Consider the following 18,204-nt stretch of genomic DNA (forward strand, 5'->3'; position numbering starts at 1 on the left):
AGGATCTCATGCACAAGTGGAGTGCTTTTCCACACAGAGAACATGATTAGTTCAATTATGAGACAGATTTCAGGCGTGAGACACAAGTCCTGATACTGGGTGGGCAGTAGAGATGGTGATAGTTTATGGAATTTCTTCGATGAGCTCTTACTTCTTAATATGTGAGGTGTTGGGAGGTTTTTGGAGGGAGGAGAGGCTGTGAAATACCCATGTAGGTTAACGGGAGGGAGAATTGACTAGAACCGTGTTCTCAAAGTGCAGTTCAGACTAGCAGCATCAGTATTACTTGGAAACTTGTTAGCAATGTAAATCCTAGGGCTCATCCCAGACAGACTGAATCGGAACCTCTGAGAGTGAACCTTGGCAATCTATGTTTTAATAGACTTTCTTGGTGATTTTGATTAATACCAAATTTTGAGAGCCACTGAGATAGGGTAGGGGTTGGGCAATTTTTTTTTTTTTTTTTAAGGGCCATGTAGTAAATTAAGTATTTTTCAGTTTGAAGGCCATGTGTATACAGCCTCTGTCGCATATTTTTCTTTTTTCCTTTAAACAACCGTGTAAAAGTGTAACAGTCATTCCTAGTTCACTGCTTGTGCAAAAACATGCTGTGGGTATGGATTTGGCCTGTCCTTGACTAAACGTTGTATGATTTCTCAACAACATTGAGGAACTGTGGGATTTATGACATAGTGAGGCCGATCTGTGTGACTGCGTAATTTTTTTTTCCCCGATAAAATTCAACTTCTGTGGTAGATTATAGGTGTAGAATACATGGTGAGGGGTTTTATCCAGAATTAGGGTTTTGCCTGATCACTGACAAAAGTGAGAAGGACAAAGGAATGAAGAGTGAATGCAGGGCAATGATTAACATAACCGATCATAGAATTTTAATAGGGTGGGGAGGGAACTGAGGACAGAGAAAGAATAGGATCAATGAGTGTTAGGTTCCACAGGACCTGGAGGTTTGGTATCAGAATACTAGAGAGGTACGTGGTGGCGGTAGGAGAGTTGGATGCTTGACCCTGAATTTATGGAGAGGGCGGGGCTATGGGCATGATGAGGTTTAGTGGATGAAGTAAGGGGTAGGAGTCCAAGGTTCTGAGAGGCTTTGGTGTTGGAAAGAGCATTTGTATGTGGAAATCACTTGGAAATTAGAGTCGCCAGGAGCTAAAATCAGAGAGAGGTAGGAGAGATTGTAACCCAGGGATGGATAGAGATTGCGACCAGGGAGGGTATGGGAGTTGTGTAGTCTTCCACGTAACATGAGAAAGGTGGGGGAGAGGAATCATTTTAGTGGTTTATTGCTTTGTACGTATCCTTCCATTTACATGTAAGTTTTTCTTATTTTTCACTGTGTGGTATTTTATTGTATGGATGTACCATGATGAATTTAACCAGTCTCCTATTGTGGAATATCTTCTTGTTTTATTCAAGTTCAACATATGTATATAATTGAGTATAATATGTTGAGTACATTTGAATTCTCAATGTGAAAAAATTAAGTGCTGTGCCTTGGGGATGATTAAAACCAGAGGAATGTACCATGTTCTTACACAGATTAGCTGGTAATTTAATAGTTGATCTCTCTATAGATTGAGCTGCTACTGGCCTCCCTTTGCAAGAATATTGTTATCCTTTTTTGATACTAAATATAAAAGGTTTAGTTTAATCTGTCTTAGATTATGGGTTGAGCCAGGAAGGTTATCCTGGGTAAACTCTCACTCATCTTCTCAAATCTCCTTTTACAAGTCAAAAGGAGGCAGATGGATACATAGAAACTGACCAGAAATTCAAAAATTATAATTCTATAATAGAAGTCAGTGTTTAAATAAAATCTCTTTCCTCTTAGCATTTTGAATGTAATTCTTTTAAAACTGTATTTTTGTCAACATTTTTTACACTATTTTTGCCTTTTAGAGAGTGTTCCTGTCTTTAAGGGTTATGTTGGTGTTTTGAGGGGAATTTCAGTTAGTCTGTTTACTTAAAGAAGAAAATATAAATTATAGTTAGGAAAAAGATAAAAGAATCTTTTAATTGACAGTTCATCTAACCGAATTATAGCAGTGTGCGAACCTGGGAAAGTAGAAAGAGTATAAGAAATGAAAATCAATATTTTCAACTCCATCCCTTTAGTACTTAGAGACTCTTGAAATATAACTCAATTTAAATTTTTAAAATTTGCCTTTCTCCGTAAGGCTTATTTCACTTAGCATCACACTCTCCAGTTCCGTCCATGTTGCTACAAAGGGCCATATTTCATTCTTTCTCATTGCCACATAGTGCTCCATTGTGTATATAAACCACAATTTCTTTATCCATTCATCAGTTGATACACATTTAGGCTCTTTCCATAATTTGGCTGTTGTTGAGAGTGCTGCTATAAACATTGGGGTACAAGTGCCCCTATGCATCAGTACTCCTGTATCCCTTGGGTAAATTTCTAGCAGTGCTACTGCTGGGTCATAGGGTACCATATGTTTTCACTCTTATGTGGATCCTGAGAAACTTAACAGGAACCCATGGGGGAGGGGAAGGAAAAAAAACAGGTTAGAGTGGGAGAGAGCCAAAGCATAAGAGACTCTTAAAAAATGAGAACAAACTGAGGGCTGAATGGGGGGTGGGAGGGAAGAGAGGGTGGGTGATGGGTATTGAAGAGGGCATCTTTTGGGATGAGCAATGGGTGTTGTATGGAAACCCAATTTGACAATAAATTTCATATATTAAAAAAATAATAAAGAAGAGGTCTATATAAAAAAATTTTTTTTAATTTGCATTATTTTCCAGTGTTTCGTCCCATATCTGCTAATGCCAAACTTCAGATGAATCGGCGATCGGATTTTGACTTCTCTGCACCCAAGATAAACCTGGAAGTTGAGTTACATGAGATAGCAATTGAATTTAATAAACCACAGGTGATTTTTTTTAAAATGAAATTTTGAATTGAGTATATAATTTGATAAAAGCAGAACCAAGATACTTTTTAATGTTTATTTTTCAGAACTGAGATTTTTAAATGTATTTCAGAAATCCACAGTGTCTTAGAGTAACATTTAACTTTTTAAACAGTTGAACACAAAATCTGAAACATTTAATAGACTTAATATTTTCTTTCTTTAGTATTTCAGCATTATGGAGCTTCTTGAGTCAGTTGATATGATGACGCAAAATCTGCCATATAGGAAATTCAAACCTGATGTACCTCTTCACTATCATGCCAGAGAATGGTAATATGGCTTAGTTTTTTTTTAATTGAGGTATAATTTGACATAGTACATTAGTTTAAGGTTTATAATGATTCAATATTTGTAAATGTTGTGAACTGATGACCACAGTAAGTCTGGTTAACCTCCATCACCAGATAAAATGACAAAATTTTTTCCTTCAGAGTTTTTATGATCTCTTAGCAACTTTCAAATATTCAGTGTAGTATCAACTATTGTTACCGTGCGGTACATTATATCCTCATGACTTATTTTATAACTGGAAGTTTGGATCTTTTAATCCCCTTCACCCATTTTAACCACTGCCTATGCCTCATCTCTGTCATCTACCAGTCTGTACTCTGTATTTATGAACTCATTTTTTTTATTTTCGTTTTTTGAGATACCATATATAAGTGAGATCATACAGTGTTGATCGTTCTTTGTCTAATTTCACTTAGCATAATGTCCTCAAGGTCGGTCTATGTTGTCACAAATAGCAAGATTCATTCCTTTTTAGCACTGAATAATATTCCATTGCATGTGTGTGGATGTGTATGTATACATCCACATTTTCTTTATCCATTTATTCATTGATGGACACTTAGGTTGTTTCCATATTTTGACTGTTGTTATTAATGCCACAGTGAATACTCAGGGTACATATGTTTTTGTACTAGTGTTTTCATTTCCTTCACATAAACACCCAGAAGTAGAATTGCTTGATCTAATTTTTTAAATTTATAATATATAGCATAAAAGTGAATTTATTGACTTTAAGAATAACTTTTTAAGATATTCTTAAAGGACGGATAGAAACTGTTTGATTTATGGCTTTTGCTTATTATGTTAAATTGAGTTAAGGGATTCTAAGAAAATTAAAAAAAATTTTTTTTTAATGTTTTTATTTATTTTTGAAACAGAGCATGAGCAGAGGAGAGGCAGAGAGAGGGGGAGATGCAGAATCTGACGCAGGCTTTAGGCTCTGAGCTGTCAGCACAGAGCCCGATGTGGGGCTCGAACTCATGGAGTGTGAGATCATGACCTGAGCTGAAGTCAGACGCTTAACCGACTGAGCCACCCAGGCGCCCCAAGGGATGCTAAGAAAATTTATAAAAGGAGATACTAGAATACCATTCATTAACTATAGTTTTGGGATTATTAAAAACTATATCCTAGTTTGTGTCTAGCAATATCTTTTTAAAAAAAAAATCCAAACTTTTGTATTAGATACTTTAAGCCTATAGAATTGAACTTGAAAGTCGGGTTATGTGTGTGAAGTATAACCCCTTTCTAAATTCCAAAGTCTTGGAGTGCCTGGGTGGCTCAGTTGGTTAAGTGTCTGATTTCAGCTCAGGTCGTGATCTCACTGTTTGTGAGTTTGAGCCCTGTGTTGGGCTCTGTGCTGACAGCTGAGAGTCTGGATCCTACTTCAGATTCTGTGTCTCCCTCTCTCTCTGCCCCTCCCCCCCAAAAATAAACATTAAAAAATGTTTCTAAATTCAGAAGTCTTAATCGCTTATTAAGCTCTTGCTGTTTCTAGAAGTTGGAAATACTTTTAATTTAGTTGGCTCTTAATTACTATTCAGGTGACTAAAGTGCTATTTGCCAAGTAATATTTCCATAGTTTTTCTGTAGAGCTATATTTTTTGTAACAAAATTTAGTGATTTTGTTTATTTCCACTTTGGAAGAAGGTAAGATTAATAATGTAGTCTTAAATAAGGCTGGGAAAAATCAGTACACCATTTTGATAGTCTGTGTACTATATAGGTACATATGTTGTTTTGGAGTGGAAGTAACTTTATTTCCTACCGTTGGTTTGAGGGTGTTAAGTGTAGGGTTTTGTTTTTGTTTTTGTTTTTTTACTATAGGTGGACTTATGCTATACATGGCATTCTGGAAGTAAATGTCTGCCCCCGGTTACGGATGTGGTCATGGAAGTATATTAGAGAACACAGGCAAAAAATGAAGCAGTATAAAGAACTGTATAAAAAAAAGATAACAACTAAAAAGCCAACTGGTGAACTTCTCCTCTCTTTGCAGGTTAGCATTTAAAAAAAATGTTGAACATTTTATGCTACATAACTCCTCCGTTTTTAGTGACTAACACTTCCTACTTCAATTTTGACTGACTCTGTCTTTTAACTTAGACTTTTTCGTACTCCTGTTCTTAATTTACTTGGGTGATATGAGCTCTGGTGATATTCTCCTGTGACCTGTTGGAATTAGAGACTATTCTGAATCTGCGGAGATCTGGGTTCATGTAAATAGTAATTTGAAGCCTCACACTATGATGTTTTTAACCTCAAAAGCCTAAAAAGCATTTGCCACATTGATTCCAATCTTCTCTGCGTCTCTGTTTCAAAGCCTTACATTATCTGTCACCGTTCCATTTCTCTGTTACATCTGACGGTGTTAATTAAATAAATTTCTTGACTTTTATACATACCATGCTTACGTTTGTAGCCAAGTCCATCTGCCTTTCCTCATATCTCTCTCTCTCTCTCTCTCTCTCTCTCTCTCTCTCCCACTTTTACTCATTCTTAAAGCTCTACTTAAGTACCATCTCTTGTATGGACTTTCCTGAACTTTTTACCCATACAGAGAGCCTTCTTTGTCTTAGTTTTGTGGAATTTCTAGTCTTAACCAGCAACTTTATGCTTCATTATCTGTCTTGAGAACTCCCTAAATACTAGTCTTTTAGCATTATAGTATATTCTAGATGGGCTTGTTTTGTGGGATAAAGTTCAGTTCAGGGAGACTGAGGGAAGGTACCTTCTTGAAATTAACCATTCTGAATCTAGGCCAGATTCCAATTAGGAGCTCCCTGAAGACTGAGCTTTATTTTTATTTCGAGGTGGGAGACTTTCTGCAGACTTAGACTAATTAGGAATGCTTGGGTTTAGAGGCCTTTTGGGATGGATACAGATTTCCTTATTATTTTGGTTCTTAACCTGAATCCTACAAGTCTGCTGGAATAGTAGAATCCTGAGTCAAGCTGTTTTCTAGATAATAGTAGGTCATGTTTGCTTCTCCTAGGGAGGATAAAAAGATTTTAGCAGGAAATTCTTAAAAGCAATCATGGAAATAATGTATTGATAGGATGAAATATTTAGCTTATCTCAGTTTATTTCAGTAGCCAGAAAAACTTTGGAAAATGTAGGATTTCAAAATAAGTTTTAAATGTATACAGATCGACTTGCTTTATATTAAAGATGGCACCAACTGTGCATATAATATGAAGGATTTATAATTTTTAGTTGAAAGTGACACTAATGTGTTTACCCTTGTTGTAGTAAAACCCCAAAATCATTTTAAGCGGTACCTGTATGATACCTCTTAGTATGTGTCTGTGAATCATGCAAGGTTGTGACACCCGTGTGCATGACATGTATGGTTTCTTTGTTAAGGTTATTCCATCAGTACAGTTTCCAGGCTGACCCATATATAAGCACTGCGTCTCAGAATTTAACAGGAATATTATGTTGATAGATGATCTATTTTCTGCTTCCTATTACATTTTTGCTTTAGTGCAGCAATTTGATAGATTATATATGCAATTTTATAATTTTTATAATCTTTATATAGGTATATAAAGTTATTTCAAACACACTTTTGTTTATATTTTTAGGAGTTGGAAAAGATCTTGGATGTATTTAATATAACTATATCAAGACAACAGGCAGAAGTTGAGGTAATTCCAGATTATGTTTCAATTAGTAAAAGTAAATCTAGATTCCGTGTAGATTTGACAGATGTAGTCATATTATTAGTGTTGTGCTATAATATGCTGTTTCCTGGAAGGGGTTCAAATTTGCCTCTTGTAGTATAAGAAAATTTGATTTAATGTTTTGCCCCATCCATTTAAATTAGGTCCTATGGGGAAAAAATTCTTTCTGAATAATTTGGCTTATCAAACACTCAGTTCATATGAGGGTGAAAATCCAATGTTGGGGGGAGTCGTGTGATCACCGTGACTTGTAAGACAGTAGGGCTGATCGTCCTCTGGTAGTCCTCTGGTAGTCCTACATTCTCAGGTTTGGCTGATGTTGCAGTTACTGTGTTTTGTCGTCAGTTTGTATGTTGTTTATATTTATTCACTAGAATAGTTAAGTTTTGTGTCATATTTCTATTTATTTAGATTGCTAAATAAGGATAATTTGTCATTTATTTGAAAATTTATTTTAGGTAAAGAAAGCTGGGTACAGGATTTACAGAGAAGGAGCAAAAGATTCGGAGGACAATAAAGGATGGTTTAGCTGGCTGTGGACTTGGTCAGAACCAAGAAGTAAAGAACAGCCAGATGTTAAGCCTGGAAGTAGGTCCATTTCTTTTTATAGTAGTGCAGTTAATCATCAGATTAATTTAGTGTAGCTAATCATCAGGTGTGAAAATAAAGTTCTGCAGAAAATTTTTTAATTGAAATCAGCAAAATATGCATACATATCATATGTAACTTATTCTTACTCTCAATAAAACTCTGATAACATTGCAAATATATATGTCAAATAAAAAATAAATTTTTTACCTTAAAGTTTACAGAAGAACTTTATGCTCAGAGGATTTAGTAAATGCATATAGATAGTAATAAGTGAAAATTTGCAAATGGTATAAGCCATTGTACATTTCTGTTGAAATTGTTTTTGGAAAGGTTTTTGTTTCCTTACCAAATATTTAAGATCATAGCTTTGGAGATTTAGGGGCTTAAGTTTATATCCTGGATCTATCACTTACTAGCAGTGTATCCTAGGCTGATTACTTAAACTCTTTGAATCTCAATTTTGTCATCTGTAAAATGGGAAGATTATGATATTAATACTACCTACTTTGTATGCTAAGTGTGTTGCTTAGCACAATGCCATTAAGTGTGTAATACTGTTAGCCATTTTTTGAGCTTAATACAAATACTTAGAAATTTATATTGCTAAATTTATATATTTAGCAATTTATATTTTTGGAGACTAATCCTTTTAAAATTGCCAATGCCATCCTGATATTCAGGGGTTATGATTTCTTTTTTTAAAATTAAAAAAGGGGCGCCTGAGTGGCTCAGTCAGTTCAGCATCCAACTTCGGCTCGGGTCATGATCTCACAGTTTGTGAATTCGAGCCCCATGTCAGGCTTTGTGTTGACAGTTCAGAGCCTGGAGCCTGCTTCGGATTCTGTGTCTCCCTCTCTCTCTGCCCCTCTCCTACTTGCACTCTGTCTCTTGCTGTCTCAAAAGTAAATAAACATTAAATTTTTAATTAACGAAGTTTTTTTATAATTTCTTAAAAGTATAAAAGGAGTTAAATTTGCATTTCATTTGTTAAAGGCAGCTAAATTATGGGTTAGTTTTATGTTACCAGTTAAGAATGAAAAACACTTCTTTATGATTTGTAGTTCTTGAAGAAATGTTGACACCTGAAGAAAAAGTTTTACTCTATGAAGCAATTGGCTACAGTGAAACAGCAGTTGATCCAACCTTGCCTAAAACAGTAAGATGTTTTATTGCCTTATATACCTTAGAGTTTAATGATAGATAGGCCTGTTTTTAATCATCTCAGAAGTAGGTTTCTGACTTGTTTTGATATTTGGTCTGTAAGTATTCCTTATTTTAATTTCGAAGGTAAGGATAAAAATTGCCTCTACTTTTTAATGTTAATGTGGTGATAATTTAATATATAAAGGGTTGTTTTTAAAGTATTTTTTGGTTATTGGAAAGAATAAAGTATAGGAATGAGAGTATTTGTTGTATTTACATATATGTTTTCTTCTCATTTTATTCCCCTGAATACACTCTAGTTTGAAGCCATGAAGTTTTTTGTTCACTTGAAAAGTATGTCTATTGTTCTAAGAGAAAAACGAGAAACACCTGAACTGTTAGATATTGTAGTGGAAGAATTTAGCACTTTGATCGTGCAAAGACCAGGAGCACAAGCAATTAAGTAAGTATTTTTCTTTTACTTACCAGAAAAAAATTCACAACCTAACAGTATTTTATAAAGACTACTGTGGTTTAACGTATCCTTATGTATTTTTACGAACTTACATTTTGGAATTATTAAAATAACACATGTTCAATAGAAAACTCTATGCTGAGGAAAAGTAGAGGGACACTGAAGAATAATACTAAAATGTCCAAATCACACTATACAAAAACTGCATCAACAATTTGGCTATCATCTGGATATGTCTTTATTTTACTTTTGTTTTTAAAATAGTTTTATTGAGAGATAAAATTAACATACCATGCAATTCATCCGTTTAAAGTGTACAACTCATTAGTATCTTACATGAAATTCACATTGGTATATTTACAGAGTTGTGCAACAATTACCATTATCTTATTTCCAGTACATTTTAACACTCTAAAGAAAAGAAATCCTAGGGGCGCCTGGGTGGCTCAGTTGGTTAAGCATCTGACTTCATTCAGCTCAGGTCATGTTCTCATGGTTCGTGAGTTCAAGCCCAGCGTCGGGCTCTGTGCTGACAGCTCAGAGCCTGGAGCCTGGTTCAGATTCTGTGTCTTCCCGCCCCTCTCCTGCTCATACTGTCTCTCAAAAATAAATAAACATTAAAAAAATTTAAAAGCAAAAAAAGGGGCGCCTGGGTGGCGCAGTCGGTTAAGCGTCCGACTTCAGCCAGATCACGATCTCGCGGTCCGTGAGTTCGAGCCCCGCGTCAGGCTCTGGGCTGATGGCTCGGAGCCTGGAGCCTGTTTCCGATTCTGTGTCTCCCTCTCTCTCTGCCCCTCCCCCGTTCATGCTCTGTCTCTCTCTGTCCCAAAAATAAAAAAAATTAAAATTAAAAAAAAAAGGCAAAAAAAGAGGGGCGCATGGGTGGCTCAGTCAGTTGGGCGGCCGACTTCGGTCGGCTCAGGTCATGATCTCGCGGTCCGTGAGTTCGAGCCCCGTGTCGGGCTGTGTGCTGACAGCTCAGAGCCTGGAGCCTGTTTCGGATTCTGTGTCTCCCTCTCTCTGACCCTCCCCTGTTCACATTCTCTCTCTGTCTCAAAAAAATAAACGTTAAAAAAAAAAATTAAAACAAAACAAAAAAAGAAATCCTACACCTATTAGCCACTCCTCATTCTCCCTTTTCCCCAGTGTAGGGCAAAAAGTAATTTCTAAGAATTTGTCTGTTGGAGGCATTTCAAATGAATGAAATCATAAATTATATGGCCTTTTCTGTCCAGCTCCTTTCACTTAGCATATTTTTCTTTTCTCTTTTTCATTTCGCGTATTTTCAAGGTTCGTCTGTGGTATAGCATGAATTAGTGTTGTTTTTTCCCTTTTCTATTGCCCAGTAATATTCCATCATATGGATAATACTACATTTTGTTTGCCCATTCATCAAATGATGGATATTTGGCTTGTTTCTACTTTTTGGTTATTATGAGTAATGTTGCTATGAATATTTACTGGCAATATTTTATATGGACAATAGGTTTTAAATTTTCTTAGGTGCATACTTTGGAGCAGAAGTGTTTCCTCATACGGTAACTCTGTGTCTAAATTTTTAAGGAATTGCCAGACTGTCTTCCAAAGAAGTTGCACATTTTACGTTCCTATCAGTAGTGTACTGAAGTTTCTAATTCATCTACATCCTTGCCAACACTTACCTTCCTTTGGATTATAGCCATCCTACCGGGTGTGAATTGGTATCTCACTGTTGTTTTGATTTGCATTTCCCTGATAGCTAATCATGTTAAGCGTCTTTTCGTGTGATCAGGTAGCCGTTTCTGTATATTCTTTAGAGAAATGTGTATTAAGTTATAGCCCATTATTAATTGGGTTGTCTTTTGATTATTCTGCTTTAAGAGTTCTTTTTTTTCCCTTAGCAACTATTTTAATATTTTTTATTATTTATTTAAAACTTAAATCCAAGTTAGTTAACATAGAGTGTAGTAATAATTTCAGGAATAGAAGTTAGTGATTCATCACTTACATATAACACCTAGTGCTCCTCAAAACAAGTACCCTCCTTACTGCCTCTCACCCCTTCAGCCCTTCCCCCTGTCCCCCCATCCAACACCCTGCCAGCAACCCACAGTTCTTTGTATTTAAGAGTCTCTTAAGGTTTGTCTCCCTCTGTTTTGATATTATTTTTGCTTCCCATCCTTTATGTTCATCTGTTTTGTTTCTTAAATTCCACATATGAGTGAAGTCATACGATAGTTATGTTTCTCTGACTGACTTATTTCGCTTAGCATAATACACTCTAGTTCCATCCACGTTGTTGCAAATGGCAGGGGTTCATTCTTTTCGATGGCTGAGTAATTATTCCATTGTGTGTGTGTGTGTGTGTGTGTGTGTGTGTGTGTGTGTGTATACACATACCACATCTTCTTCATTTAGTCATCAGCTGATAGACATTTGGGCTCTTTTCATACTTTGGCTATTGCTGATAATGCTGTTATAAACATTGGGGTGCACGTGCCCCTTTGAATCAGCACCCTTGTATCCCTTGGTAAAATACCTAGCAGTGCAATGGCTGCGTCATGGGCTAGTTCTGTTTTTCATTTTTTGAGGAACCTCCATACTGTTTTCCAGAGTGGCTGCACTAGTTTGCATTCCCACCAGCGGTGCAAAAAGGTTCCTCTTTCTCCACATCCTTACCAACATCTGTTGTTGCCGGAGTTAATTTTTAACCATTCTGACAGGTGTGAGGTGGGATCTCATTGTGGTTTTGATTTGTATTTCCCTGATGATGAGTGGTGTTGAGCATTTTTTCATATGTCAGCCATCCTGTTGTCTTTGGAAATGTATCTATTCATGTCTTTTGGATTATTTCTTCACTGGATTGTTTTTTTGGGTGTTGAGTTTGATAAGTTCTTTATAGATTTTGGATACTAACCCCTTATCTGATAGGTCATTTGCAGGTAGCTTCTCACATTCCATTGGTTGCCTTTTAGTTTTGCTGATGGTTTCCTTCTCCATGCAGAAGCTTTTTATTTTGATGAGGTCCCAATAGTTCATTTTTGCTTTTGTTTCCCTTGCCTCTGGAGACATGTCCAGTCAGAAGTTGCTGCAGCTGAGGTCAAAGAGATTGTGGCCTATTTTCTCCTCTAGGATTTTGAGGGCTTTCTGTCTTATGTTGAGGTCTTTCATCCATTTAGGTCTTTCATCCTTTATATATTCCTTTATGTTTTTCTTTGAGTATGGTGTAAGAAAGTGGTCCAGGTTCATTCTTCTGCATGTCACTCTTCGGTTTTCCCAGCACCACTTGCTGAAGAGACTTTTTTTTCCATTGGATATTCTTTCCTGCTTTGTCCAAGATTAGTTGGCCATATGTCTGTGGGTCCATTTCTGGGTTCTCTATTCTGTTCCAATGATCTATGTGTCTGTTTTCGTGCCAGTACCGTACTGTCTCGATGACTACTGCTTTGTAATATAGCTTGAAGTCCGGAATTGTGATGCCTCCAGCTTTGGTTTTGTTTTTCAGGATTGCTTTGCCTAATGGGGGTCTTTTCTGGTTCCATACAAATTTTAGGCTTGTTTGTTCTAGTTCTGTGAAGAATGCTGGTGTTATGTTGATAGGGATTGCATGGAATATGTAGATTGCTTTGGGTAGTATTGATATTTTAACAATAATGTTCTTCCAATCTATGGGCATGGAATTTTTTCCCATTTTTTGTGTTGTCTTCAATTTCTTTCATAAAATTGTTACAGTTTTCAGTGTATAGATTTTTCCCCTGTTTGGTTAGGTTTATTCCTAGGTATTTTATGGTTTTTGGTGCAATTGTCAATGGGATTGATTTCCTTGATTTCTCTTTCTGCTGCTTCATTATTGGTGTATAGAAATGCAGCTTATTTCTGTGCATTGATTTTTGTGTCCTGTGACTTTGCTGAATTCATGTATCCATTCTAGCAGTTTTTGGTGGAATCTTTTGGGTTTTCCACATAGAGTATCATGTCTTCTGCAAAGAGTCAAAGTTGGACTTCCTCCTTGCTGATTTGAATGCCTTTTGTTTTTTTTTATGTTGTCTGATTGCTGGACTTGCAGTACTATGTTGAATAACAGTGGTGTGGGTGGACATCCTTGTTGTGTTCCTGACCTTAGGGGGAAAGCTCTCCGTTTTTCCCCATTGAAGATGGTCTTTTGTATGTGACCTTTATGGTCTTGAGGTATGATCCTCCTATCCCTACTTTATTGAGGGTTTTTATCAAGAAAGGATGCTGTATTCTGTCAAATGCTTTTTCTGCATCTACTGATAGGATCATGTGGTTCTTATCCTTCCTTTTATTAACGTGATGTATCACATTGATTAATTTGCAGATATTGAACCAGCTCTGCATCCCAGGAATATGAAGAATTATTTTAATATATTGCTGGATCCAGTTTGCTAGTATTTTGTTGAGAAATTTTGCATCCATGTTCATCAGGGGAATTGGTCCGTAGTTCTCCTTTTTAGTGGGATCTTTGCTTTTAAAATCAAGGCCTGGTAGAATGAGTGTGGAAGTTTTGCTTCCATTTCTATTTTTTAGAACAGCTTCAAAGGAAGAACAGCTTTAAATGTTTGGTAGAATTCCCCTGGAGAGCTATCTGGCCCCAGACTCTTATTTGTTGGGAGAGTTTTAAGAGTTCTATATGTATTACTGAAAAAATCTCATATGAAATGAAAGTTTTTTAGTTCTTTTCTCTCATTCACTGTTTTCATATTTTTGATGGTATTCTTTGCTGGATATTTTGGGTTTTGATGAAGTCCAGTTTATTTTTTGTTGAATTAAAGACTCAAGAAGTCTTGGCATAACTCAAGGACACAAAGATATATTCCTTTATTTTATTTTCTTGTGAGAATTTTATACCCTCATCTCTTCGGTTTATGATGCATTTTGAGTTAACATTTGTATATGGCTTGAGGTTGGGGTTCAACTTCATTCTCTTCTCTCATTTGTCCTATCATCATGTATTGGGAAAACTTATTTCCCCATTGAATGATCTTGGTATCTTCATCAAAATGAGTTTACCATAAATGTAAGATTTTATTTCTAGACACTATTCCCATTCATCTATATTAATCTGCTGCCAGTAATATACCCAGTTTCCTTTTTCTTTTTCTTGCTCCTCTGATTTTCTTGAATTTCTTTGTGTCTTTTCAGCTGCTCTTGTCCATTTCTGCCAAAAAATTTCAGGTTAGATTTAATGAATGTGTTGAATCTGTAGATCAGTTTTAGGTACTGACATTTAAACAGTATTGTCTTATAGCCCGTGAACATTGGATGTCTTTCCATTTATTTAGATCTTCATTAATTTCAACAGTGTTTTATACCTTTCAGAGTTACAAGTTTTATACCTTTTTTTATTAAGCATATTCTCATGTATTTTATTGTTTTTGATGCTGTATGGAAGGAAAGAGTGTTCCTCAACCCTTTTTGGGTGCCTTGCTGTATCTGAAAAGTAAATCTGATGAAGACTAACAAGAGAGAAGCATACAGATTTATTTTGTGTAAGTTTTAAATTGACATGAGAGTCTTCATAAGGAAATGAAGATGCAAAGAACCAGTTAGACTAGACTACGTTAGCTTTGATGAAGAGTGGACAATTGGGAAGGACTTGAAAGGTCAGGGAGTGTAAGGTAAGTATACTTGACTGGGGGAACTTCAACAAGCCCTATTTGTTAGGATTCTTCTCAGTTTACCTTTGTCTTTAGAGAGAAAGATGCTGCTTTGCTCTAGGTATAGGGAGGGCACCTGTTATATGAGGGTTTGAGGGAAGTAAGGGTAGGGGAATATCAGAGTGACCTTCCTGCTTCTCCTGTTTCTCAAACTCCTTCAACTTGAAGTATTCATTATGCCAAGGTGCCATATTTGGGGGCTGCGTGACCTGAACCCCATCAATGCTATTACAGATGGCATCATGTTCTTAATGTCACTTTTGGATTTTTTATTACAAGTGTGTAGAAATACAATTGATTTTTGTTTATCGATCTGCAACCTTGTATATACCCTGCAAGCTTGATAAACTTGTTTATTTGAATAGTTTTTAGTGAATACCTTGGGATTTTCTGCATTCAAGAGCATTGCATCTGAAAATACAGATAGTTTTATATCTGTATTTCCAAAGTGGATACCTTTTCTTTAATTTCTTTCTTAATTGTCCTTGTTTGAACCTTCAGTGCTATGTTGAAAAGTGGTCAGAAAGGGAATCCTTTTCTAGTTGTTTATCTTATGAAGAATGGCTTACTCTTTTAAATATGATGTTAAGTGTGGATTTTTCATAGATGCCTTTCATCAAGTTTGAGAAATTTCCTTCTATTACTAGTTTGTTGAGTTTTGTTTTGTTTGGCCCAGAAAGTTGTTAGATTGTGTCAAATGCATTTTCTGTGTCTATTGAGATGATCATGGTGTTTTTGTTCTTTATTCTTTTGATTTATGGTTTATTACCTTAAGTTATTTTCAGAGGATAAAATAACCATGTATTCTTTCGGGCATATGTATAATTTTGTCTACATACAGCTGGATTTCGTTTGCTGGAGAGGATTTTTATGTCTGTTCATAAGAGGATATAAGTCTGTAGTTTTCTTGTGATTGCTTTGTCTGTTGTTTTGTATTAAGACAATACTGTCCTTGTATAATAAGTTAGGAAATGTTCCCTCATCCTTGGAATAGTTTGTAAAGAATTGGCATTGATTCTTCATTAAATGTTTGCTGGTAGAATTCACCAGTAATGTCACTGAGGCCTTAGCGTTTCTTTGTGGGAAGTTTTTAATTATTAACTTAATCTAATCTTGTTCTTAGGTCTATTTAGATATTCTGGGTTTTTTTTTTTTTCCAGTCAGTTTTGGTAGTTTTTTAGGAATTTGTCCACTTAATTTAAGCTATCTAATTTGTTGGCAAGTCGTTGGTTACGGTATTACCATAATCCCCTTTTCTTTCTGTGAAACCTCATAATGTCTTTTTTTTTTTTTTTACTCCTAATTTTTTTCGAGTCTTTGCTCTTCTTTCTTAAGCTAAATTTTGTTGACCCTTTAAAAAAAAAAACAGCTTTGGTTTTGTGTTTTCCTATATTTGTCTATTCTCTATTTTATTAATTTATCCTCTCACCTTTATATTTTCTTTATTCTGCTTGTTTTAGGCTTAGGTTACTTTTTCAAGTATCTTTACCTGGTAGGTTAGTGATTTCAGGAATTTTTTTTGGTAATGTATGCATTTACTAGTACAGTAAATTTGTTTTATTAACTTTTCCTTACTGAGGTAAAGTTGACATAAAATCATCCCCAAAGAGTACAATTCAGTGGGATTTAATATATTCATAATGTTGAAAAATCACTTCCTCTCTCTGGTCACAGAATCCCCACAAAGTGAAACCCCGTACTCATTAAGCTTTACTCCCAGTTTTTCTCTTCTTTGTGGCCCATTATACTTACCCAAAGTTCATAGTTCATATTGTCACTCGTTCTTGGTAGTGTGCATTATATGGGTTTGGACAAACATATAATGATGTGTCCATCACTGTGGGATCATACAGAGTATTTTCATTGCCCTAAAAATTCTCTGTTCAGCCTATCCATCATCCCCATCCCTCAACCTCTCATCTTTTACTGTGTTCATAGTTGTGCCTTTTCCAGAATGTCATGCGTGTAGTTAGAATCATATACTATGTATCCTTCTCAGATTGACTTCTTTTCACTTTGTAATATGCACTTAAGGTTCCATCATGCCTTTTCTTGGCTCAGTGGTACATTTGTTGAAGTGCTTAAGAACATGGTGTTGTCAGGCTATAACAGTTTATTTATCCATTCGCCTACTGAAACCCATCTTGGTTGCTTTAGAGTTTTGGCAATTATAAATAAAGTTGCTATAAACATCTGTGTACAGGTTTTCATATAAGTTTTCAACTTTTTTGAGTAAATACCAAGAAGTGTGACTGATGGATTGTATGGTAAGAGTATGTTTAGTTTTGTAAGAAATTAGTTTTATAAGAAATTGCCACCACACGGTTTTCCACAGGCTGTACCGTTTTGCATTCCCACTAGAATGTGTGAGAATTCCTACATCCTTGCCCTTATTTGGTTTTTGTCAGTGTTTCAGATTTTGGCCATTCTAACTGGTGTGTAGTGGCATCTGTGGTTGTTTTTGTTTTTGTTTTTTGAGACAGAGCATGAGCGGGGGGAGGGGCAGAGAGAAGGGAGAATCTTAAGCAGGCTCCCTGTGATGCAGGGCTCTATCTCATGACTGGGAGATAGTGACCTGAAATCAAGAATCAGACGCTTAACCAACTAAGCCACCGAGGTGCCCTGGCATCTGTTTTGTTTCCATTTGCATTTCCTTGCTGTACCTGATGTGGAGCATCTTCTCATGTGTTGCCTCATTTGCCATCTGTACGTTGTCTTCGGTGAGGTGTCTGTTAAGGCTTTGGCCCCCTTTATAAACTGTGTTGTTTGGGGTTTTTTTAGTTTTAAGAGTTCTTTGTATATTTTGGATAACTCTTATTAGATGTGTCTTTTGTGAATATTTTTTCATAGTCTGTGGCTTGTCTTCTCATTGTTGTAACATTAACATCTACCATAGTTCTGTTTTTTGTTTGATGCCCTTGTTCCTGTTTTTGTCTTTCTTGCCTTTTCTGGCCTTTGTGGTTTAATTGAGTATCTTGTATGATTTTGTTTTCTCACCTTTATTATCATATCAAGTTATAACTTTTTTTCTAATTTTTTTTTGTGGTTGCCCCTAGAGTTTTCTATATAGATTAATAATGATCCAAGTCAGCTTTCAAATAACACTATAGTATTTCATGGGTAGTGTGAGTACTTTATAAGAACAAAAATACCCGTATTCCTTCTTCTAGTCCCTGGTATCATTACTATTACTCATTTCACTTGTACATGAGCATGTATAAGAGTATATGTATATACACACATAAAATACATGTAAGCACACATAACCAACTTATTACTGTGATTTGGAACACATTAATTTGTTAGATCAATAAAATAAGTAAAATAAAGGTTTTTATTTTACCTTTACTTTTTCCTTCTTCTGTAATCTTGTGTTCTTTATGTAGATCTGAGTTTCTAACTTA

At 35.7% G+C, this 18,204-nt stretch overlaps 1 protein-coding gene across 9 annotated transcripts in view; it reads left to right on the forward strand.

Moving 5' to 3' along the window:
• The window catches only part of VPS13A (vacuolar protein sorting 13 homolog A), a 257,663-nt gene that overhangs the window by 38,599 nt on the left and 200,860 nt on the right, over positions 1 to 18,204 (forward strand). For 7 of the 9 annotated variants that reach the window (XR_007458693.1, XM_049633783.1, XM_049633762.1 and 4 more), the window contains 7 exons: positions 2,788 to 2,915; positions 3,121 to 3,227; positions 5,076 to 5,247; positions 6,836 to 6,898; positions 7,393 to 7,522; positions 8,587 to 8,681; positions 8,989 to 9,131. Coding sequence is in view for 8 of the 9 variants with exons in the window: in XM_049633783.1 (XP_049489740.1) it covers positions 2,788 to 2,915; positions 3,121 to 3,227; positions 5,076 to 5,247; positions 6,836 to 6,898; positions 7,393 to 7,522; positions 8,587 to 8,681; positions 8,989 to 9,131 (838 nt within the window). In the remaining variant the exon portion in view is untranslated. The remainder of the gene's footprint in view (positions 1 to 2,787; positions 2,916 to 3,120; positions 3,228 to 5,075; positions 5,248 to 6,835; positions 6,899 to 7,392; positions 7,523 to 8,586; positions 8,682 to 8,988; positions 9,132 to 18,204) is intronic. The other 2 variants (XM_049633818.1, XM_049633809.1) reach the window with 1 other exon arrangement.

Source organism: Panthera uncia, chromosome D4 (assembly GCF_023721935.1).
Source record: "Panthera uncia isolate 11264 chromosome D4, Puncia_PCG_1.0, whole genome shotgun sequence".
NCBI lineage: Eukaryota > Metazoa > Chordata > Mammalia > Carnivora > Felidae > Panthera > Panthera uncia.